Below are 26,798 nucleotides of genomic sequence, written 5' to 3' on the forward strand. Positions count from 1 at the left end.
CTGCCTCTATTGCTTGTCCTAGCTCTAGAACAAGTAATCAGTGCCAATGGAGCAATTAAAGGAATGGATGCTTGTAGCAAAAACAAAGAAAGAATCCAGTTTATACTGATGACATCACCCCAGAGATGTAAAAGTCCTTAGAGGAAATACTACATATTAATGTAGCATTTTAGCACATGGTAATATCACCATGTGCTAATTGGAAACAGAAGAAGAAACCCAGAATACCAGAAGGAATACCAATAGAGAAGTACTTATCAGTACTGGGAATTATAATTAGAGGTCCAAAAATATAAGAACAACAGAAAGAGCTACACAAGGCTATCATTAGAAAGATAAACACCCTGTGCTCTCTAGACAATTTTCCACAAGATGCAGGGAGAAGCAAGCATCTGTAATATTTATCTATCCTCAGATACAAATATATTCTAACTGAGAGCAGAATAAACAACATCCAGTTACACAACAAAGGGTGAACAAAATCCACAGGATGTGCACAGACCAATACTCTACCATGAATTAAAAGCTGGAGGTTAGATCTAGATCCACCAGAAAGCTATTATAAACAGAGAGAAAAGGCACACACTAAGTCACATCACATATGCTATAGTTTCCCTTCAAAAATGCCTACCTTACAGAATCATCAGCTGGCTCCCAGGGATTCAGAAAAGACATGAAATGACCTTGCATTTAAATCTTAATGAGTTATACAGAAGAAAATATTTCCATGTACACATTGCATACATTTGTAAGGCTCTATATATATGTTATAGTTTTAATAAAATAGTACTGATTTGAAAGCACCAGTTAGTACTCAGGAGGGTGATCACCTAGGAATACTGGATGCTGCTGACAAAGCAATTTTTTTTTTTTCCCTATTCATATGACACTGATGTGCACTGGATCTTTGGGTCACCATCCAGTGACCCAAATGCTTCGAAACTTTGCAGGAATACATTATGCATCATGCGGAAGCAATATATGAGAAAAAAAAAAGTAGTTCCAATTCACCACCAGAGGCATTGTAAACACCAAATGCATGGAATTTGCATATTATGCAACTTGGCAGGTGAAAATCTGATCTTGACAACCTCTATTTGGCCTGAACCCAGCTTGTTTCTTCTCTAAGTTTCTCTTCAACAATCATTCTCAACCTCTTTTCAAGTATGCTTGCATAAATCTTAATTGGAACAGTGAATAGAGAAATTCATTTGTATTTCTCACAATCAGCTTTATTCCTTTTTTTTTAAATAATAATAATAAATAGGAACTATGAGAGCTCTTCCCCAACCATCTGGAAATTAACCTTCTGACCAAGCCCTTTGAATTATGCAGTGTAGCCACTGCAAAACTTTTATACCTCCATATTTAACCATTTATGGTTGAATATCATCTACTCCAGCCACTACCTTTCTGCATTTCAAGATTTTAATGGCATTTTCTATCCCAAGTTGATATATATACTCCTTTTTACATTCCTCTTGAAAATTTTCTAGTATGGTTCTCTCAGTGACTAATTCATTTAACAATCTTTCAAAGTAATTACTCCATACATTCAGGATATCCTCATCTTCAGTCACTCCTGCCACCTTTATCATCTTTGATTCCTTTTACAGTATCTTTCCTCCATTTCTAAGCTTCTTCATTAAAAAAATTAAAAGCAATAATTAATAATAAACAATTTCAATTAGTCTTTTTTAAAAACTGACATAAGCAGTGTCATGTTGATTTTTAAATCAATCCAGCCAACTGTTGTTACATAGAAAATCGTCACATCCACTTAAGTTGTCTAGCACATTTTTCCACTTGGGCCTACAAGATTGGACTGGCAATTGAGAATCCAGCACTTCTTTGTGTATTGAACCATTGAAGCAATGTGTCATTGACATTTATAAACTCATACGTTCTTAATTTTTTAATTTTTTTTATTTTGTTTCAGTTATGTTGTTTTCCAGTACCAGTATGTAACCATCTTTATTCTTCAACAATGTCAATACTGTTGAAGAGGACAAAGAAAACTTTTTTACACACTTCAACATTTTCACACCATGTTCTTAACTCATGAATAATTTTGACTTGTTCGCGAACTGAGACATTTTGTTTTAGTACGTGCTTCCAATGGAAGCGTTCGTTTTAACTGATTTTACAGTCATTAGTGTGTTTGGGTAAAGTGAGGATGGAGGGCTAGAAGTTAGATGCTGGAGAGGTAGGTAATGAGGAGTTGGTTCCTAAGGAAAAGATTAGGTTATAAACTGGCCCACAATTTGATGCAGGTGGTTGTAAAAGCTAAGTCACTCCTTTCATTTTTGTCTATTCCAAGAACTGCATAGTTACCAAAATTTGAATGTTATATCTACTTAAGTATGCTTGTTATAAAAGCGAGCAACTGTATGGGAATATGTGTAAATTAAAATCATTAAGGCTTGTTACTCATCACAGCCTTGATGATGATCTTGTTATTTCCATGCTCAATTTAACAAATTATTAAATCACTTAAGGAATTGAACAACATAGATACGAATATAAATTAAATTACACTTTAATAAATATTTCCGATATTTCGGCAATGTCACGTTGCCATCTTCAAAAGGAACTTACAAAAAAAGGGCACATGCACGTAGGCGATGGCAATGTGACATTGCCAAAATATCAGAAATATTTATTAAAGTGTAATTTAATTTATATTCGTATCTACGTTGTTCAATTCCTTAAGTGATTTAATAATGCATAACCAACGTATAAGCCTGTCTACGTCAATTTAACAAAGTTCAATTGTATTTTTATAGTAATATAGTAAGACATGACAAAATCCCAAACAGCCTGCAGCACTTCATGACATAATCATTGTCGTATTACTGGTGATCAGTTGCTAATGATTTAGTTTAGCATTTGCAGAAAAAAGACCCAGAGGAAGTGTAAGGTATAGGTGAATTGATACAGTATGGTGTTCCTTAGAACAGTGTTTCACAAATAGGCAAAAGTGTGCCATCATTTGGATGAAAATATTTTCTATCAAATTTTTGGTGGAACACCTCCGGATCTCTCAGGGAATGCAGTTTGCGAAACACTGTTCTAAGGAACAGTGTTTCAATAGACTGTATCGATCAACCTATACCTTGCACTTCCTCCGGGTCTTTTTCCTTCTATTCTGGCAAAAATCACTTCTTTTGCTAACATTTCCTTGACTATTCAATTTAATTACTTAAACAGAATAGTCAAGGAAATGAAATTAGTTCTGCTAACAGATTCTTAAATGCTAACAAAACATCAAGTTCCTTCTCAACGTCTAATTTTTAAAAGGAATACTGCAATCTGTTTACTCCTCCTAATCTTTCATATCATATCATAAAGCAATTATTCAATTTAGTCAGGGAATCCTGCAAACTTGTAGTGGATTTGTTTAGGTGTATAACATTATCTGCATAAAGTAAAGGCTGAGATTAACATCTTCTGTTTTAATATCAGGTTTAATACCACTTTCCTTCATAATGTGATCCAAACTGAAGATTAATAACAGTAGAGATAATGTGCATCCTTGACTCACACCTGATTTAAGATTTTTACACACTTTACTTAATATTAATTCTAACTGCTGACTTACAATTCAAATACAGACTATGTATTAGCTGATATAAAGTCCCATTTACACTACATAACTGTAGCATTTTGAAAAGCTTTTCTCCAGGTAACTTGTCATATGGCTTTTTCAGATCTACAAAGTTTAATATAATCTTGTTATATTAAACTTTCACAAATTTGTTAGAAACAAGTGTCCTTCAGTGGTATTATTGTTTAGAACTGTGTTGTATATATTGTGTTTTCACTGCCGTTTGTTTCACTATATCAACGTGTAAAGATGGCGTCCAACAAGAAACGTACGTCAGCGGCGCGCAGGACTTCTACTACTACAAGAAAGGCCGGCTCAGCGTTGGATTTTTCGCAATGGATGCGTTGCAGAAACTGCTATATGTATGCACCGAAAAATGTGAAGGATCTGTGGTCGGTCTGGCAAAATGAAAAGAACGAAAATGTCGACGTATGTGAGAAGTGTCGGGATAGGCTGGAGCGTTTAGGAATGGAAGCTGACATCGGGACCGTAGCGGAAGAACTTCGGCGGGAGTTTATGAAAATGAAAAATGACCTTCATCTTCTTCATGAGGAAGTGGAAGTGATCGGTAAGGAGATACTGGAAGTTAAAGCGGAGTTTAATGTGTTAAACAGAGAAATTAGGACTATAGAGATTACTTTAGCTGAAGTAACTAGAACAGGATTACATATGGGTGAGTCTTTGGTGAATGATTCAGTAATAAATAGTATGGGAGTGATTGTGAGTCAATATAATAAAACCACAAGTGGCCTAGAAGAAATGAGATGTAGTGAGAGTGGGGGGGTAAGTAATAGAGAGTTGAGTAATGAAGCTGGGAGAGTCATGCTGAATAGTGTAGAGAATGAGTCCATGAGTGTGGACTTGAATGAAGTTAAGAGTAGTAAAATATATGGTGATTCTATGATTAAGGGTATGGAGAGTGGTATGCATGAGGAGTGCTTGGCTGATGGGACAATAGAAAGAGTGGCTTTAGCAATAAAGAGAGGGCATGAAGCAGACAAGATGATAGTTATGGTGGGTACGAATGACCTGAGAGGTAGTATAAATCGGGTAGGAAAAGATTTAAGAACATTATTAGATATTGTGAAGAGGAAAAGTGTCAATGGGAGAATAGTGTGTGTGCTGCCTCGTTTTGACAATTACGAGTTAAGTAGACGAGCAATGATAATGAATGATATGATTGCAAGAATGTGCAGAAAAAGAGGTCTGGAGTTTGTTGATGTTTGGAGTGTGTTTGAAGGAAAAAGGCAGTTGTATGCTAGAAATGGACTGCATCTTAACATGGAAGGACATAAGCGATTGAAGAAGTTATTGTTTTCTGAACAGGTTGAAGTTATTGGGCAGGGAAACTAATATTGAAAAGGTTGAGTGTAAGAGAGAGAAACTTTAGCACTGATTGTGTATTTATTGATCCTTATAGGCTGAATAAATTGCAGAAGAGAGGGGATAAAAATCGGCATAGGACTACGGTAGTTAATGACTTATATATCAGTTCTAAAGCCGGTACAAGATCTAGAGGGAATCTGCAATTTTTGTATACCAATGCTAGAAGCATTCGAAATAAGAGAGAAGAATTTTTGGCATTAGTCAGTGAAATCTCACCAAAAGTTGTAGGCATTAGTGAAACTTGGCTGTCAGCAGAAGATGTGGTCACTGGAATTGAATGTGATGGGTACACTATTTTCAGGGAGGATAGAGAAGATAGAACAGGGGGAGGAGTACTGTTGATGATAGCTGATGTGTTGCAGCCAAAGAAAGTAGTATATCATGATGATAGACATGTGAATAAGAGTTCATTTGAGGCAGTCTGGTGCGAAATAGCGACCAACGCAACCAAATATACAGTTGGATGCTGCTATAGGCCAGGGAGTACGGGGGGAGATATTGAATTCATGCATCAGCAACTTAGTGCAATGAGTGAAGGCTTGGTGATTATTATGGGGGATTTTAATTACGGTGATATCAATTGGAAGGAGGAAATATCACGTAGCAAAAAGGAAATGGAATTCATACATCTTCTACGAGATAATTACTTGAAACAGCACGTAACTGAAGGGACACGTGGTGTGAGAGTGTTGGACCTGGTTATTGGTTCAGAGGTTATATGCATAAGTAAGGTGTCCTCGTTACCTCCAGTTGGTGAAAGCGATCATGTGGTATTGACTTGGGAGGTTGCAAAATCTGTGGATTTTTCTATTAAGAAGGGGTATGTACGGAACTACAGGTTAGGCAATTATAACAAGCTTCGGAGTGAGCTTGCAGCCATCCCATGGCAGAACATATTGCAAGGGAAAGATGTTAGCAGTGCTTGGGATAAAATCAGCGGGTATCTGAGGAAAGCAATATCAGATTGTGTCCCCATGGTTAGGAGGTCAAACAAGGCAGGCATTAGATGGATGAGCAGTAGTATCAAGCTTGAACTGCAAAAAAAGAAAATGTTATGGAGAATTTACAAGGAGAAAGGCGATCAGGACACCCATGAGCAGTACAAGGCTCAAGCTAGGAAAGTTACCAGCATAGTAAGAAAAGCTAAATCAGATTATGAGAAGACCTTAGCCAAAGAGATCAAGGGTAATCCCAAAGAGTTCTTCCGCTATGTGGCAAGTAAGAGGAAGAATGACTTCGGAAGGATAACCTTAGTGGGTGCTGATGGTATTGAGGTGACAAAATCAGATGTAATAGTCGAGTTACTGAGTGATCACTTTTCAAAAGTCTATCACCCAAGTGAGGATATCTCTATACCTACAGCAATACCTAATGTGAGAATTGAAGCTAAAGAATCAGAGGTATTAAATATATTGCAAAACTTAAATGCAAACACTGCGGTAGGCTTAGATGGAATATCAGCTCGGGTGTTGCGTAAATGTGCAAAGGAATTGTCAACCCCTCTCACCTGGATATTTAACTTAAGTTTGAACTCTGGTATGGTCCCTAGGGAGTGGAAGTTAGGCAAAGTGGTTCCTTTGCATAAGGGTGGCTCTAAAACTGCGGTATTGAATTACAGACCAATCACCATCTCAGGAGTAGTGGTAAAAGTATTGGAAAAGTTGGTTAAAGACAAAATTCAAGAATGGGTGGATCAGGATATGATACTCTATAGAGGCCAACATGGTTTTGTTAAAGGTAGATCCTGCCTTAGCAATCTATTAACTATTCATAATAGAATAACATCTGAGTTGGACAAAGGAACTGGCTACACAGTGGTACTTCTGGATTTTGCTAAGGCTTTTGACAGGATACCCCATAGAACACTGTTACGCAAATTGGAGCAGATGGGAATGGATATTAAATTGGTGATATGGATAGGAGAATGGCTCAGGGAGAGATACCATAAGGTGGTGTATGGAGGAGCCGAGTCCAGAATGAGGCAGGTGACCAGTGGTGTGCCTCAGGGCTCTGTGCTTGGGCCAATGTTGTTTAATTTGTATATAAATGATATAGGAAACGGCTTAAAGGGAGATATTCAGTTGTTTGCTGATGATGCAAAGTTGTGTAGTGCAATAAAAAATCAAGCTGATGTTGAAAGTTTGCAGGAGGATTTAAATAAGCTGGTAAAATGGGCAAAAGAAAATGGATGTCAGTTCAATGTGGAAAAGTGTAAAGTCATGCATTTTGGGATTAAAAGATTACCAGCTGTGTACTACATCGATGGAAAGGTACTCCAAGAGATTGATGAGGCTAGGGACTTAGGGGTATTGGTTGATAGGGAGATGAAGTTCAGAGGACACATTGCTAAGGTGTCCAAGATTGCACATAGGATTACTTGGTTGTTGAGGAACACACTGACATCCAGAGATAAAGAGGTTATTATTCCCCTTTATAAAGCATTGATACTTCCACATTTGGATTACTGTGCTCAGGTCTGGTCACCTGGATTCCTTGGAGATGAGGAGGCTGTGGAGAGGGTTCAGAGAAGAGTGACCAAGTTGGTGAGTGATATAAAAAATGCTCCCTACATTGATAGATTGAGAGCTTGTGGATTGCAGAGATTGGTTGATAGGCGAAGAAGAGGGGATATGATAGAAACATTCAAATTACTAAAAGGTTTTTATAGGATTGATGCAGGGGAAATGTTTCAGCTGTGTGAAAGTGATGGAAGAACAAGAGGTCATCTCTGGAAATTAAAGAAGAGTGTGGTTAACAAAGGTGTCAGAACAAGGTTTTTTGCCTGGAGGGTGGTGAATGAGTGGAATTCATTGCCTGACTTAGTTGTGAGCTCTTCGTCTGTAAATGAATTCAAGAAGAGATATGACAGATATTGTTTTGCTAGTTTGGGTCTCCCGCGATGAGTCTACTGACTCCATGGAGATACCCGTAATAATAATAATAATAATAATAATAATAATAATAATAACATATATTCTCATGATTTTGCGAATTTCTTAAAGTTAAAATGTGATCTTGACAACCTCTATTTGGACTAAACTCGGTTGTTCTCCAAGCTTCCCTTCCACAATTTTTCTTATTTTATCAAGTATACTTACATAAATCTTAACAGGAACACTCAGTAAAGAAATTCCTCTGCAATTCTCACACTGTTCTATTTCTCTTTTTATAGATGGACTTTATGAGAGCTCTATTCTAATCACCTGGAATTCAACCCTTTGACCAGGCTTCTGAATTATTCAGAAGCCTGGTCAAAGGTGTAAAACTTTTATACCTCCATATTTGATTAGACTTTTTCTAATACTCTGCCATCACAAAGTAATCACTTCTGATGTCTAGAATATCTTTACCTTCAGTTATTTTTTGTCACCTTTATTATCTCTGACTCCTTTTACAGTACTCTTTCCTTCACTTTTGAGCTTTTTTCAATAGCCTCAAGAATACTGTTACCACCTTCCTATTATTTATTTTCTGTGTTGTTAACAAAGTCTTTCCATGACTTTTGTTTATCTAGTTTTATACAATGCTATGCTTTCTTTAATTTTTCTCTCTATTTTTTCTTAGAGTACAAATTAACTTACTTGTTAGGAACTGACTTTACAATTTTTTCTTTTCCTTGACTGCCTCTTTAACTTACAAGTCAGTTCCCTTAGAAAGTAACAACAATGCCATTTTTGTTAAGAAGAGAGGAGAGGGAAAAAAACAAACAAACAGTAATTCGACAAATTTCTAGCATTAAGTTCTGAATTTTCTATCTATGTAGACAACCACAATCCTCTCTGGTGGAATCAACATTTTCTTCAGGGTTTGCCACTGAATCTTCAAGGTTTGGTTCTTGTTTTCAAACTTCTTCATATTTTCCTTAATGACATTTGTGTATTTAAAATGTTTTAAAACTTTCTTATACACTCTTCTTTTCAGTATGATATTCAATATTATCCTACTCAAAACTAAATGGTGAATCACTTCCTATTTCAAATCCTCTGTTATAGTCTTGTATCCTGAACAACTGAAAAGATAGCTATCAACAATAACATAGTCAGACATTGGTATTAGTAATAACTAGTCCATGTCCTGAACAGAAATCTAGCAGGTACTTACCATTATTATTAGCTTTGTTCTTTTCTCAAAATTTCCCTAGAATATTTCTGTACGACTGCTAATTATTTCCTACTCTGCTATTTGGATTTTCAGCAAGGACAAACTTTTCCTTTTTCACTATGCGTCAGTTGCCTTCTCTAATGCCTCAAAATCTCACCTTCATTAGCAAAACTTCTGTAAAATCATAAGCATAAACAAGTCTGATTGTCTAGCTCCCAATTCTGATAACTTTTTTTCCACTGATGCTTCTTATACTAATGGTGCCAATCTTGAACTCTGCTGATGATGATTTGGGATTTGATCCAGAAACTGACTTTTTTGCTGTTTTTCCTGGTGACATGAAAAAAAATGGGATCATCTTTAACCAGGCAATGATACAGCTGGCATGCTGTATCATCATATTGGATTTTGATGTTTAATTCAAGAAGAATAGAAGAAGTTGGTCAGCTAAATCCCAAAATGGCAGGTCATCCTCATTTATTCAGTATCTAGGTAGATATATACACTAACAGGATGCACATGAGAAGGTGAGAATTAGACATTAGGTCAGAATCCTTGGTTGGTTCATCAGATTTTCCTCAAAGGGCAACATGGAGGTTGTAGGCATAAGTTTCTGTGGTTTAGCAGTTCATAAGAAAGATTCCGGTAATTGGACCACATGTTTATTAAGATAAATATCAATAAAAATATAAATAAAAAACCCGACAAGTTTCGTAAATCATTTGACTTACATCTTCAGGGGTCAAAGGTAACTAAAAGTTTAAACACAAGAAATGAGAAATTACTCAAAATAGTTCATTCGATGCAGTTGTAGCCGTCTAACTGTTCATTAAATTAAATACCCAAATGCAGATTCAGTGCAGTACTAAGTTTGAACAATGCAGGATGCTGTCACATTCTGTTATTCACATTGTCCGAGGTCTGACTTGGGTATATTTCGTAAGTCAAACAACTTACGAAACTTGTCGGGTTTTTCATTTTTATTTTTATTGATATTTATCTTAATAAATATGTGGTCCAATTAACGGAATCTTTCTTATGAACATGGAGGTTGTCTTCTAGTTATCTAGCTTTGAAAAAAAAAAAATCACTGGGGTACTTAAGGGTCAAAGTAAATATGCAATTATCTGTTAAATGGTTATCACGGCATACTTTAGATCATGAGGTGAGAGTTACCATGGCACCAAACATTCATATGTTAGCAGCATGAAAACGTTCCATATCCAGGAATAATGATTTGTTTATGTAATGATATATTAAATACTCGAAACATAGAAATATTTCATCTTTTCATTGCTTGAAGGAAAAAACAAACCAAAATGCAAATACTTAAGTGTAAGTTTTGTGGCACTTGTGATTATGATATTTCATGCTCTTCTATTTCATTTTGCAACAGAGTGCTCATTAAAATCCATGATAACAATGACTAGTTCTTTAAGAGAACTCATTCTGTTTCTGCGATTCAATGGTAAAATGCTTAAAATGTTTTAACTTAGTGTTCAGTGTTCTTGATTCAAGAAACTGCAACTAACTGTATACCATACATGGGTGCTTTACAACACAAGGAAGGACCTTCTACAATATCTTATGTAATGTGGGAACATGGATACTTTATGTACCATATTTATGTGTGGAAAACATCTTCAAGAACCAGCAAACTGAAATATTCCTGAAGTTAAATTTCTGAAGAGAAAAAACAGTAAATATATTTGAAAAAAAAAAACGACCATTTAATGACCATTCAGAAATGTGTTAGAAAATGTGAAATCTGATCTGGCTTTTGAAACAGAAATATAAGACACAGTCTGTGATTTTTACTTATTATGCAGATAAGCATTATTTAATTAAATGTTATGGTCTGCATTATTCAAGAAAAATTGAGTATATCAAGAATCAAACCTAGGAGACTAAGTGGCAGACTGAAGAAAATACTGATTGATTCTGCCACAGATACATGTTGATATCTGCAAGGAAAGAAAAATCAGAATCCCATGATATACTCAAAGTTAAGAGGGAATCATAAAAAAAAGAAAGCATAGTTCCTAGTAGGTCAGTCACCATGTGCTCTGAAAGATTACAGAGAAAAATGTAAAACAAAGCAATGTGTAAAAGGAGCTAAATGGAAGTCATTGGATGATTTTGGTTGGAATGCACAGTAGATCAATATCATGAAGGTGACAAATGTTTTGGAAGGTATGGAAAAAGTTTACAATGGAGGAAGGAGCACTGTAAAAGAAATCAAGGATGCTAAAGATTACATGAAAATTAAAGCTGAAAATATTCCAGATTTATAGATTAATTATTTTGAAAGATTTTTAAATTAAATAAGAAGTGACAGAATGGTGGTAGAAAATCATGCAGCCAGAAGTACATATCAATACTTGAGGGTAGAAAAGCAATCAAAAAGCTTATATGTGGAAAAGGCAGCTGCAATGGATAACATATGACCAGAAATGCTCATATATGGAGGTATAAAAGGGGACAAGGAACCTTCTGAATGTGCTGTCTGAATTTATATGCAGAGGTTATGCTGTATGATTTGGATGGTGCCTTGTTAGCAAATTGAATTCCGAATTATTGGAATAGAACCATAATGGTATGAAGGTCAGCAATAAAAAGACAAAGACAATGAAAATAGGCAGAATCATTGAAAATGTCAACTGTGTTGTGAATGGAAAACCTGTGGAACAAGTAAAACATTTCAGCTATTTAGGCACGATTTTTACTGAAGATGGTAAATTAAATATAGAAATAGACAACAGAATCAGCAAAGCTGGTATGGTGGGAAGTCAATTGAATAAATTCATATGGAATAAGAGAGAAATTAGTCTGAACACTAAATTAGCTGTATACAAGACAGTGTTCAAACCAGTTTTAACTTATGGAGCTGAGAGCTGGGTCAGAAGTAAAACACTTGACCAAAGACTAGAGACCACAGATATGAGAGTCCTGAGAAAGATTATAGGTGTGAACAGATGGCATCAATGGCAATATCATATTAAAAACGAGGATATTAGGAAAGAACTTGACATTGTCAGCATCCAGGAATGCGTTAGCAGAGGTAATCTCAGGTGGTATGGTCACTTAAACAGAATGGGCGAAGAAAGATTAGCAAAACAAGTGTTCTCTGCCAGGTTGGCAGGAAAATGACCCAGAGGAACCAAGATATAGGTGGATTGATATGGTACAAAGTGCCTTAGATGATAGAAATATAAGATCTGATAATGTTGGAGTCTTGACAAGTAACAGACTGATTTGGAGGAAAATTGTAGATAGGAAATTAATAATGATGTAATTTTTTTTCATGTAGTACTATCATATCCTGTACACCCCTTGAGGGTACATGGCAGGAATTTGATGATGATGATAGTATCCATTTATAAAAAGGGAAATAAAACTGAATGCATGAATTACAGAGTAACTGTTGCAACAAATTTAGACTAAAAACCAGCCAAAAAAAAAAAAAAAAGTAAAGCCTGAAAACAGCTGCATCCTGAACAAGAAATTATAGAACATGTAAAACATTCAGTTATACAGGCAAAATTTTTATATGGAAAATTACATATGAGAAATAGACAACATGGCAAGCAAAACTGGTATGGAAGGGAGTCAAAGGAATAAATTTTTATGGAATAAAGCAGAAACAGTTAAAAACACTAAATCAACTGTATATAAAATGGTGTTCACACCAATTTTAACTTATGGTTCTGAGAGCTGGGTTTTAAATAAAGCACTTGATGAAAAGGATACAACAGATATGAAAGTGCTCTGAAAAATTAAAGGAATGAACAGATGGCATCAATGGCAGAATCATAGTAAAAAAAATTAACATGTTAGCAAGGAACTTGATATTAATAGGTATTCAGATGGTATGCTTACAGAAAAAGGGAGAGGAAAAGATTAGCAAAAATAGGTGTTTGATGCTAAGAAGGTAGAAAAGTGAGCCAGAGGAAGAACAAGATATAGGTGCAGTGAGAAGTGCCTCAGACTTCTAAGGAGGCTGGACAAAAAAAAAAAAAAAAAAAAAAAAAAAAAAGGAGATGCCATAAAATAATAATAAAATCTGAACAACAATGGAATACTAACAGATAAGATTAATCTGGAGGAAAACGTTTGTTAGGGAGTTCATAATGCTGTAAATTTTTTCATGTAGTACCATCCCAATAACTTATATGCTCCTTGACAATATATATTAAAACTATATATATCCTGAAGAGGGGATATCTTGAGACCAAAATTATATATATAATTTTCTTTTAAAATTCTCTTCTTACTAGCTTACCAGATACCCTGTTCTTGTCATCTTTGTTACTTTGGACACTGCCTTTAGAAATATGAGATTTGATAATGGTTGGAATCTTGACAGATAGCAGATTAATTTGGAGAAAAACTGTTGACTGGTAGTTAGTAATGGTGTAACTTTTTCATGTAGTGCTATCATAATATCCTGTAAACCCCCCCCCCCAAAGGGTACACATCAGGAATTTGATGATGATCTTCACAATTAATCTTGTATACAGATGCTGTTGACTTCACATTAATTGCCTAGGTATCCCATAGTGCAAAAGCATTATGAGAATGGTCAATATCCAAACTGATGATGATTTTTATGGAGCTCTCATCAGTGGGAGCCAGATCCAAAACCAACGTTGAATCAATGCAGAAATCATATTTTCTATATATACAAGTAGAAAAACAGTGTTTTACCATATTATTAAATACTGTGGGTAAGAGATAGTTGTAGAAAGTTTTTTTTCACTTGTTTACAAAGTTGATTTGACAAAAAAATTATGTTACTGTCTTCCACTAATAAAACCTCAATAAATGTCGAAACTGGCTGGATAGAGAACCTTCCCATAATGTTTTTGCTTTATAGTATACTAAGGCAATTGATGTGAAGTTAAAAGAGCCTCTTTTAACTTCACATCAGGACAAGATTCTAGGTTTGGCATTCTCTGATGCTGCTGCATAGCATTTCTCCAATTGTTCTGAAATTTTATACTACAAGGATTACTCAATTCTACACTGCCATTTCATTATCTCCTATTCTGCCAGTAGTAAGTAACTAAACTGCAGATTAAAATTAGTCCATATTTAACTGATTTCTAAGAAGGACAAAACATCTTAGAAATCATTGCTTCATCAAAATTGCCATCTAATTTCTTTTACTTCAGTACTTTCTCAAGTAATGGATAAAATATTAAAATTCAACTTCTGCACTAACCAGAAGCCTCTTGTCTAATAAATGATCACCAACATGGATTCTGCCACTGTCAATTAAGAGAGGATCTGCTCATTTATATCACCAACCACTGGACAAAAGATATGGAAGACTTTAGAAATTAAGAGCTCTAAGGTATTTGATTATGTTTTGACACAAAGGTCTATTAAATATGCTCTTATCATATGGTTTGCTTTCTGAACATGGATTGCCTGTTTTCTTTCTAGTTAATTACATGCGATGGTCGATCTTTCTTCTTAAACTGTGATAACCTTCTACAGGTGACTGCAATAATCAGATTCTGCTGAATGAAATATGCTACACTCATCTTTCTCATTTGAAGAATTAGCATGAAATTAACTTTGTTAATTTCAAATGCTAGTAAAATTCAATCCTGTCTTATTTCTTGCAAAAAAAATTTTTTTTTTTTTTTTTTTTTTTACAATCTTACTTTTGACAGTACTCAAATCTCTGGACCAGATGAGATTGCTCTTCTTGGGATAACGAATTTCAAATTTTTCTTAGCATAAACATATCACAATACAAATCATAAATCTGAATAACTATTGGATGGTGATCTATATTTGAGGAGGAATCTCTCCCTAAAACTACTTCATTTTGAACATAAGAGAATAATTAGTTAATTATGAATTTGTGAGATATGACCCATCTCAGAAATTCACTTATTCTCTTTCACACTGCCTGTATTTTCTACAAATATTTTCATGGTCACAGTTATCAGAACTGGTATCAGTAATTCCCAGAAGTATTAAATAGCTGCTGCATTCACGTGCAGCAGCTATTTAATACTTCTTTACAGTACTTTGGAATAACTATTTTTCCTCTCTTAATTTTTCATTCATTCCTTCTACTTCTCTTTTGGAATTATTTCCTGAAGAGTACAAATTTACAGGTTATTAAATTCAACAATAACAAGTCTCTTCTTCTTTCTTTACTTCCTGCTTATCTGTGAACACTAATATATTACAGGTTGAAGAACTTCTCGTGTATGTGGTTACTATATAAAATATTATTTTGGATTATTCTTTGTACAACTCAGAAGTTCCAATCAAATCTATTTAGCAAAATATTAGATATAATGAAAGTTACTATTATAGATTAATTGTCTTATCTTATTGTTTTTAACTCCAAAACTGTGAATTTCTTATGTAGAATTTTTGTCAGTAACTGATGGCATATCATATTGGTAAAGATACTAAACCAAGAAAAAAATGTTTTTTATTTTATTTTATTATTTTATTTTTTTTTGTAAAAAAAAATCGCATACCTTGAACTCTTTTCTACTATTGGAACTTTGGGGAAGAACCGAACCAAAACAAAACAAAACACACACATACACACAACTATTAACTGCATAATGAAGTAACATCATGTCATGTTAGGGGATAACCTTCGAAAAATCACCTTTTATTATTAGTAAAAACAGCTGATGTTGCCTCAAATAATGCAAAACATTTTATTTATTCAAAAAATTAAAGTATTTTAAGTCAATGAAGATATAATCATCAACAACTGAATATTCTCTTTAGGGTTTTGTCTTTGCATTACAATAGAAATTATAATAGAAATTAAGGTAGGTAAGGTTCCCAAATGATTATGCTGCTATTAAATTCTTAAAATTTCTTTAAAAAAAATTATTGGAATATTATTTAAAAATTAATTAATTATAACATAATAAATAAATTATTTGAAAAAAATATTGAAGTCTTCTGGTTTGCAGAGAAGTTTTTTTAATATTCAACTGTTACTGATTAATAGTTCAAAAAAGCATTCATTGAAAGCAAAAATTAAATCAAAATATATTTAATATAAATAAAAATTAAATGAATTTATACAATGCTTTAGTTACCAACAAGGGTACTACTGGTAGCAGAATGGATTGAACCTCTGTTAAGAAGAGATACAATGCGAATTACGAAAGCTTTGGGCAGCTGGCTAGAGTGAGGCAGGATATCTTCTCTGATAAGGTGCACAATCTTAAATGAAATGAATAATTAGGAGATTGTGATTATGAGATTACTGACCATTCACAAAAAAAATATTAGTAATTTTCTAAAATATAGGTAACAAAAGAATAATCAAATGTTTAGAGGCTATTCCATATTGCCCTTTTCACGTAGCCCCAAAAACCAGATGCTACTGGTGTAGCTAATATATAACTGATGGAAATATTTCTGAGCAAGTGTTTTTGTGACCTTCCTCCACAGTCTTATTTTGATCTAGATTTGCAGATATGAAAGACATCATGTTAGGAAAAAAACTTTTAAAAAACACCTTTTATTATTAGTAAAAACAGCTTATGTTGCTCGAATAATGCAAAGCATTTTATTTATTCAAAAAAATTGAAGTATTTTAAGTCAATGATTTTATATAATCAGCAACAACTGGATATTCTCTTTAGGATTGCTTTTGCTAGAACAAACAAGCATGCAACAGTATTATCGTGCAACATTATCATGGATGGATGGATCAATCATCTCCAGTGTGCTATTTGGAGAGAATATTTCTCTTCCTATTAAAGAACACCACATCATACTTCTTAGCACTGACTTATCACAAAGAGCTGACTAATCTACTCTAACCTACTTTAGGCATAGCAATGCTGGATTATTTCCTTGTGTAGACTAATGCTACTTTTATTTAAAACAACCAAGCACAAACTAAATTAGATTTAATCAGTTTCCTGATTTTCAAAATACTCATGATGATGGCTACCAGGATGTCATAAATGAATATAAATAGAATAGGAGAGGAATAATTTATTTATTTTTATTTTAAATGTGGTGTCCATCTGTGAAAAGTTATAAGTAAAACTATAGTACGTTTGTACTGTGAATGGGCTAAGGATTTTTTTTTTCTCCCATTCCTATCAATTTTATATATTTTTTGTAATTTTTATTTATTTTTACAGTCTGGAAACAATGCTCTAGAAACCAAACATGGAACTCTTTCAAGAAACTTCAGGCTTCCAATAAACAGGACAGTGATCTCACACTTCTTCTTCTTCTTCTGCAGCTTTTCCCACTTAAGTAGGGTCGCTGTTTGTAGTGAGTCTCCCCCACAACCTCCTGTCTTGGGCTGTAGCCACATCCAAGTTCTTCATCCTCAAGTCCTCCTCCACCATCTCCCTCCATCTCTTCTTTGACCACATGTGCTTCCTCCTCCCCTGCACATCTATCTGCATGACCTTTCTTCCCACATACCCCCCCCCATCACATGACCAAACCATCTCAACCTTGCTTCCTGTATCTTTGCTCCTAAAGTTCGTAACTTTCACTGTTCCCCTTACATAGTAATTTCTCAGATGATCCTTTCTGGTCACACCGCACATCCACCTAAGCATTCTCATCTCCACTACCTCCCTCCATTCCTCAGGTCTCACAGCAGGTCAATTCCCTCTTAACCCAATGCCTTCCATGCCTCCATTGGGATCCTGTCAGGGCCCACAATGAAATTCAACTCCCATCTCAAGACAATCACAAACATCCATGACCATGGTGGGATTTGAACCAGTGAATTGTTGGTTGGAGAGCAGGCATGCTAATCATTCAGCCAAGGGAACCGGCCTACCAGTCCGGAACATGGGGGAGGGGGCTGATAATTAATGATAACTTAATACAAAATCTGCATAAAAGTTAGCACAAAAGGTGTTCAAGCATCTCTCAAATACTTGAATGCTAATAATGTACCAGATTTTCCAGAATAAACAGCTTATTTCATGTAACATCCTTTTGCATGGAGTTTGTAATCTCACATAGCATTGTATCCAGGCTCTGGGTAGGTGTTTCAAACCAATGGAATGTGTTCCAGATGTTTGCTAAGAGACCCCTGCTCTACCATGGAGCATGAAAACAGATTTTTGGTTATAAGAGCAAAATGTATTAGATGCACCACAGTAGGTCAGCACCATTTCTGCACAGGTATGTGGATATCTCAGCAAACTGTGGCAAGACATCTGCATCTCTTTATCCACAGCTCATTGTAGATCGCATTTCCACTGGTGTTGTATCCATAAAACCTGGACAAGACAACGTTTAATGTACTCGTTACAGATGAGTCATTTGTAATGAGTACATTACTCTGATTTCTTTAAAGAGATATGAATGTTCTTGAAAGGGAAAGAGAATATTCTTGAAAGGGATAGATACAGTGGTGCTGGGGTCATGGTGTGAGGAGGCATTATGCTTAATAGATGCACCAAGCTACAAGTGCTGGAAGGGATCGTGCTGGAGGTTTAATGGAATATTTTTAGCACTGGGAAGGATTAAAACTAATTTTAGTGCTTCTTTTAATGCTTGGGAAGCATTAAAATTAGTTTTAATCCTTCCCAGCCCTGAAAATATTCCATTAAAATGCCAACATGATATCCTCACAACACTTAAGCCTCAACAAATGGGCTGGAGGGGGACTATGACTGGTGAATGATACTGCAACAAAGTTGTTCAATTGTTCCATGGTGCTGTAGGTGAAGGATTTATTTTTATGGATGACAATGCCACACCACATTATTCACAAGCAATGGAGATACTTTTTGGAGACAGAGGATATTAATTGAATTGAGTAGCTAGCACACTCCCAGATCTCAACCCCATAGAACACATTTGGGATGCAAGAGGGAGACATATGGTTGTGTAATAACATGAGGTTTTTGATTCTACCAGCTTATTGTTGTAAAACATTGCTTTCTTTATCCTTGGTTTCTATATTTTTATTCGTTATGGCTTTAACCCTATCTTTTTCCTTTCATGTACTCAGTTAATCTTAGTTCCCTTTCTCTACCTTTAGTATTCTTTCCTTATGCTGGAGATCTCTAGAAATTTATTTATTTATTACTAGCTGTGCCACTAAAGTTCTCCAAATGGCACAAGAAAATATTTATACTTCTAGTAAAGTTCCTCCTCTATAATTATATACAGTCGTGGCTAACTCTTAACTCAAAATTTGTACCAAATTCCAATCTCCCCCGCTCACAGGATCGTTTTTATCGTTTTTTTTTTTTTTTTGAGAACAGTGCAGTTGCAAAAAAGATCAGATGGCACTCCTTTTAAATATAACAAACATGTTTATTTTTACTAAAACAGTAATACAAGGTATGCACTAAAAGGATGCTACTTTCCTCTCCTCTCTAAGCTAAGCACCTTAGAAAAAAACATCATATAGGACAAATTCTTAGGCATGCAACAAAATACCAATGACATAAATTATTAAACAATTAAATTAGATAACTATTAACTATCAGCCCATTTACAGTATAGGAACTTCCATGCTTTGATTAATTATAATTTCCAATTCCAACCTTCACATAAAATATAACACTCTTTAAGCAAACTACTTCTCATAACATTATATTTCTTAATTCTATAATCTTGTCAGTTCTTCTGAACCAGTTCTTTACAATACAATGTAAATCAAAATTTTCATTAATGTTTTTTATAATTACTCTAAAAACAGCTTCTCTCTATGAGAAGACGTTTTCAATCTACTGTATATAGCAGTTCTATAAATTCAGTCTTTCTAAACAGTCCTTCACATCATAAATAATAAAAAAAAAAGATTTGCAACAAAATTCAACTCGCATGACTCCTCCATAGGTACAGTGAACTTAGTTGTATTTCCTTACCAGACTTATTTTGGATCCCCCTCTATGCTAGGTCTTGGTCTATCACTTTAGAGGTTTCATGGATACCATGTTCTCCTCTGGAATGGCTCGCGGGGCCGGAGTGCGATCTTCCAGCGTTGTAGGCACTGGGACGTAAGGTCTGACAGTCAAGGCTTTGTCATCCTGGTCCTGGGCTGCTATTCGCTCTGTAAGGTTTCACCTCCAGTTACCCTCAACGACTTCATCTGGATCCGACACAGTCCATGGATCGACTCTCTCCTTTTTTCCTGGTGTCAACTCTGCCGATAGTCGATTCTTTTATTTGGCTTCTCGTGGGACCCTGCGCAAAAATTTTGGACTCCAGATATTCCCACGCAAACTTTGAATTAAGGTCTGAGACCCCCATACCTTTCACATGCAAACTCTTATTTTCCTTCTAGAAAGCGCAGACTTCTAGATCTCCCTGAAGTGTACGTTTAATCCTTTTTACAGCATAGCGTAACAGCTGCAGATGTATACCGCCCTCTTTTGCGATTGACCTTGAAAGCGGTATCAGACTGCTTTGGTAACAATAGGTTTCTTTTTCACCCAATACTAAGTGATAACATCAAATACATTTCCGAATTCTAAAGTATTGCCCCTGAATTTCTATTTTAAGACATCTGTTTACTCTATTTTAGCATGTTTAATTCTTCTGGGTCTCTATACATGGGCTTTTGGTATTACTTACATAGATAAATTTTAACATATTTCTGATTTCTAGGGCATTTTCCCTTAAACTACACAGTCATATATCTTCTATTTACACAGTATCATGTGTAAATAATTTTTCTGGGCTAATTTATATGGGCTGTTAGTATTATTTACATATAAAATTTACAAGTTTACTTTTTGTGAATTTTAGATGTGACTCCTGTAAAAGTCGATGCAATAAAATTTTGGAAAAATTATGCCGTTGCATCGAATTTTACAGCTGTTTGAAATTCTCCTCCAGAAAAACAAACAAGGCCTTATCCTTCTTCTGAAGGAGGAGGAGTGGGCCAGTTTGCCTCAAGAACTCCTGAATCACTTGGTGCTAAGCATGGTACGATGACATGAGAGCTATATGGTAGTTTGGGGTGGACATATTCCATACTGAAATGTCTCTCCAGATAATTTTCTGTAAGCGCTGAACATTAATTCCTTAACTATATCCTCAGGAAATTTGTAACTGTTGCCAAAAACGTATTGCAATTTATTTTGTATGAATTTTTCAACAAAATGATACATTTTTTATATAATTTATTAGTATGCTGGTAATAAATTTATGTCTACATTAGGGTGTAGTCATGAAAAATTTTCATATACGTGTATATGAAAATTTTATATAAAAATGTAGTGTTTATACACTTTTATATAAAAGTGTATAAAAATGTAGTTCGTCTTTATGCTTTTTGGACACCAGTGTGATATGATTTTGAGAAGGTAATTTCAAGAAAGAACTCTTTTTTTTTTTTTTTTTTAACATCTGATCCACACATGAAAAGCCACAAGTCCCATAAGCACATTAGTGCAAGTGCGGGCAAGAGGAAAAAAGAAAGAATATGTTCATATTTTGTTTGAACAGCTGAAGGTTGTATTCTTTGTGGAAGGCAGAGTGGTAGGATAGAAGTAGATGGAATGAAAGAGGAGGTAGTGAATTCGGTTCAGTGTATTTCAAGATGGACCGTAAAAGGGTATTGGTTAGCAGTGGCTCCTGTTATAATGATTCTGGAGGAAAGTGGAAGAATGACAGCGGCCAATTAAGCAGAGCACTCTCCATGAAAGTATAAGAGGCACAAGGCAGAAACCGGATGTCTGTAAGAGAGGGATCATTAGCCAGACTACCCTCTTCTGGATAGAATAGAGGAATCTTAGAGAGGATTATAGTGCACCACCACAAATATGGGAGCAATATTCCATGGTTGGGCAGATTTGGAATTTTTATAGATTGGAATTTGTTAGCAGCTGTGAAGTAATGTGTAGTGTAAAATGAACACCAAGTTTTTTGGCAGCTGCAGAAGCTATAGTTGAGATGTGTTTGTGCCAGGAAAGATCAATGGGTCAGCCCAAGAAGGGAAATATGATCATGTTTCAATATTATAGTATGATTGAAGGTAAGGGAGAAGGATACGAGCTCTTTCTTGTGAGAGAGACCATGTTATTGTTCATGGTGATATTTTCTCACTGGTGCAGGACAATAGAGTATACAGACGGTTTGAAATTGGAAGTGATTACTATTTAGTCGTCAGCTGGATAAAACTGAATTTCATATTAAAAAGAAGAACACGTAAGAAAGTTTTAAAGTAAATAAAGGTTGAGTCGCTCTCAGATGTGAACTGAAGACTAAAATAAACAAATTTTATTCAAGAAAAAATGAAAGGGTTTGAGAACAGCGACCCAAACTTGGGATTCAGGGGAAAGTCCTGAAGAAAACACCGACTAATTCAGCCAGAGAGACACGTGGTGAGGTTGTCTGCAAGGATAGAAAAATCAGAACTCCATGGTGGACACAAGAAGTTAAAGCGGCAGTGAAGGAAAAGAAGAAAGCATATTAAATGTTCCTGGCAAATAAGTCAGCTTGTGCTCTTAGAGAATACAAAGACAAAATCTAAGAAAGCTAAACACTGTGCAAAACTAGCTAAACAAAAGTCATGGGAAGACTTTGATAAGAACATAGAAAATAAATATCAGGAAAGTGGCAAGATATTCTCAGGAATACATATCCATACTTGAAGTAGAAAAAGTCATCAAAAGCCTGAAATGTGGATAGGCAGCAGGAATAGATGATATTCGACCAGAAATGCTCAAGTATGGAGGTATAAAAGTCTTGCAGTTAGATGCACTGCATAATTCGGAAGGCCCAGAGAGAGAGTGACGAATTCTGGATGATTGGAGTAGAGCTCTCATAGTACCCATATATAAAAAGGGAAATAATACTGAATGTGAGAATTACAGAGGTATTTCTCTACTGAGTGTTCCTGGTGTTATGAACCTATCCTTTCTATCATTTGGATATCCTTTAACTATGTTACCTTTATATCTTTATCTAATCTTGTTAGTTATATGTACCCTACTCACTCATACAAATTTCCCTTTCTTTAAACAAGCTAAATTTTGGCCGCTCTTAAGTTTAGTCACATGTAATTTAATCTTTGATTAGGGCTTTGTCTAAGTATGGGACGCCGCCATTAAACATATCCTCTGAGACAGTTCAACTGGTAAATATTGACAAATTTATATTTTAACTGCGCCAGCCAATACTAAGGATAGACGAGACTCTTATCCAAGGTGGCTCTCTCAGAGTGATACACAGTAATAAACTTCCAACAATAAATAAACTAACTCCTGTTCTCTTTATCTTTGCCTGCAGTCGTGGCTCTAAATATAAAATTATACTCGTGGGTCCCCCCCCCCGCTAGGTTCGATGATATTTTTATGAGTGGCTATTTCAATTCATATAACAAGCTGGACACAGGCAAATGCAATGAAACATATTTATTAAATCAAGAAATTATACATGAGAGAATATAAATGCATGGTTAACTCTATTGTGTTGCTAGCAAGACCCCAATTTCAATATTAACAATAGAATACATGAACAAATTACTTGGACCACTTCTATGTATAATTTAACAAATTTCTAGCTTTTGTAGCTTCTCCTTTATCATTCACGGTCACTTGTTATATTTTACAACATATCGCAATCATCTCTTATAGAAATCCCTTCTAGGGAAACATTTCTCAAACAGGGGCAGGTCAATGCTAAAATTAGGGATAGTTCATAAAGTTCTTTACAATAAGTCCATTACACAAAATATCCTAAAGATTTCGCACATAAATCTTCAACTGGAAATCAGAATATGACAATCTACATGACCGTTCCTAGAATGACTTTCAGTTCTTACTTCAGCCTTGTCTGGACATCGAGGCTCCTTTAAGGTTTATAATTCTCCGGGTCACACACGATAGCTGCACGGCCAGATTCTCCGAATTGGAAAGGCTATGTGCTGCTCAGGACTTTCATTAGTATCGCAGGCACACATCTGGATTACCGTTGCATGATATAGCATAGCTTTCCTGGTCTGAGGAAATAGCTAACCCTAACTTGAATGCTACAGCAGACGACTCATAACTTCTACGGCCAGCCTAGAATCTACTCCGCTGGCAGAGACCAAGAGCCAACGTCCACGAGGTCAGGAAACAGGAACCAAAAAGCCTCATGTGTGTGTGGGGGGAGGGGGGGAGATTGCCGTTTATATTGCCCACTTCAATTTCGGAGATTCATGCACTTCGCCACTTTGTTTACCGCGCTCCGCACACCTCCACGTGAGTGTGGCATATTTTCTTAGAAAGCGTTCTAGCTTCCTTTTCGTATAACTTCACTTTCCCTCCGGCCATACGTAATTCTGGACGGCTAAATTGTGACCCTTGGACTCTAGCTTATACACTTTGCTTTCTTATGATACATGAACAAATTACTTTAAATAAATTAACACCCTAAATAAATTTCTCTATTAGACTTCCTGCAAAACAGGTTAAGTCTCACATATTTTTCATATTAACTATTTCTTCACTTCTATTTTAGTGTTATTTGCACAAATATACACAGCATTCATTGTCAAAACACCACATTCTCTACCTACAATCAAGGTCAGTTGTTCCTGAATAAATTAATGTTTTGTCCCACTTATATTTTGATTATTCAGGACACAACACTGGTAAGATTTCACAAATATATTTGAGAAATGGATGAGAAGGATTGTAGAAGAAAAGCTTGGTGAAGAACAAGCTGCATTCAGGTCAAATAGAGGCTGTCAGGATCTGATTGTCACTTTGCAACAAACAGTTGAAAAATCATGAGAATATAACAAAGATCTGTATTTAAGTTTTGTAGATCTGGAAAACTCATAAGACAAGGTGCCAAGAGAGAAGGTAATTAGAAGAAACACACGTATAAACCACAGTGAAAATTATTTAATTGTAAATATTTCATCCTAAGTATCTTAGGACATCATCAGTACAGTATTTAAACAAAATTAGGAATAACATACAGTTAGGGCGCATGATTACAATAGAATCTCATGAAAACGTGCATAACGTGCTAAAGTAGTACAAAAAAAAAAAAAAAAAAAACCGTTAATTATTTAACACAATTTTGTATGATAATTTCCCATACTTTAGGAATAGTAAGAACGTCGTTGCGGTTTAGGTTTGGTCTGTGTAGTAGGGCTTCAGAACTTTCTTTGTATAAATGTTCATGTTTAAATAAAGATCTATGTAAAAGTTTAGCCTTTTCCCAATGGATCCTATGGTTTGGATTTTCAATTCCGTGTTGAGAGAGGCCAGATTTCTGCGGTTTAAGAAGACGAATGTGGTCTTGATGGATTTGAGAGCTGGGTCAGAAGTAAAACACTTGACCAAAGACTAGAGACTGCAGATATGAGAGTCCTGAGAGCCGTGAACAGATGGCATCAATGGCAATATCATATTAAAAATGAGGATATTAGGAAAGAACTTGACATTGTCAGCATCCAGGCATGAGTTAGCAGAACTAATCTCAGGTGGTATGGTCATTTAAACAGAATGGGTGAGGAAAGATTAGAAAAACAAGTGTTCTCTGCCAGGTTGACAGGAAAACGACCCAGAAGAAGACCAAGATATAGGTGAATTGATACGGTACAAAGTGCCTTAGACGATAGAAATATAAGATCTGATAATGTTGGAGTCTTGACAAGTAACAGACTGATTTGGAGGAAAATTGTAGATAGGAAGTTAGTAATGATGTAATTTTTTTCATGTAGTACTATCATATCCTGTACACCCCTTGAGGGTACATGTCAGGAATTTGATGATGACGAAAATTAAATATGGAAACAGACAACAGAAGCAACAAAGCTGGTATGGTAGGAAGTCAATTGAATAAATTTATACGGAATAGGAGAGAAATCAGTCAAAACAGTAAATTAGCTGTATACAAGACAGTGTTCAATCTGACCCAGCTCTCAGATCCATAAGTCAAGTAAAACACTTGACCAAAGACTAGAGATTGCAGATATGAGAGTCCTGAGAAAGATTATGGGCATGCACAGATGGCATCGGGCAATATCACATTAAAAACGAGGATATTAGGAAAGAACTTGACATTGTCAGCATCCAGGAATGCGTTAGCATAGCTAATCTCAGGTGGTATGGTCACTTAAACAGAATGGGAGAGGAAAGATTACAAAAACATATGGTCTCTGCCAGGTTGGCAGGAAACAGACCTAGAGGGAGACCAAAATATAGGTGGATTGATATTATTATTATTACGGGCAACTCCAAGGAGTCCTTAGACTCATCGAGGAAGGCCCTAAGCATCATGTCAACAACTATTCAGCTTCCACACAGTATCTATCATACCTTGCCTTGAACCCACTTACAGTCATGGCACCCAACAGACTCTGACAACTTGTTCCACTCGTTCACCACTCTCCATCCAAAAAACCTAGTTCTAACACCTTTGCTAACCACATTCTTGCCCAGTTTCCATGGATGGCCCCTAGTCCTCCCATCACCAGACCTGTTCTGAAAAATATCCTCTGAATTAATCTTATAGAAGCTCTTCAGTAATTTTAATGTCTCAATCAATATCACCCCTCTTCTGCCTATCAGCCAATGTCTGCAACCCACAAATCTTCAACCTGTTCTCATAAGGTTCATTCCATAGATCTGCTATCATCTTAGTCACTCGCCTCTGGATCCTCTCTACCTCCTCCTCCTCCCCATCAAGAAGAAGCCCTGGCACCCAGATCTGGGCACAGTAGTCAAGATGCAGTCTTATCAAGGCTCGATACAGAGGAACA

General features: G+C 35.5%; 1 protein-coding gene across 1 annotated transcript in view; it reads right to left on the bottom strand.

Moving 5' to 3' along the window:
* Positions 1–26,798, bottom strand: part of mon2 (Mon2 homolog, regulator of endosome-to-Golgi trafficking) — a 749,535-nt gene that overhangs the window by 38,290 nt on the left and 684,447 nt on the right. Inside the window, exon 33 of the mRNA XM_090397718.1 lies at positions 16,186–16,312. Within this exon, the coding sequence (XP_090253844.1) occupies positions 16,186–16,312 (127 nt within the window). The remainder of the gene's footprint in view (positions 1–16,185; positions 16,313–26,798) is intronic.

Source organism: Typopeltis vanoorti, chromosome 1, assembly GCF_054136105.1.
Source record: "Typopeltis vanoorti isolate ZY-2024b chromosome 1, IOZ_Tvanoo_1.0, whole genome shotgun sequence".
Taxonomy (NCBI): domain Eukaryota; kingdom Metazoa; phylum Arthropoda; class Arachnida; order Uropygi; family Thelyphonidae; genus Typopeltis; species Typopeltis vanoorti.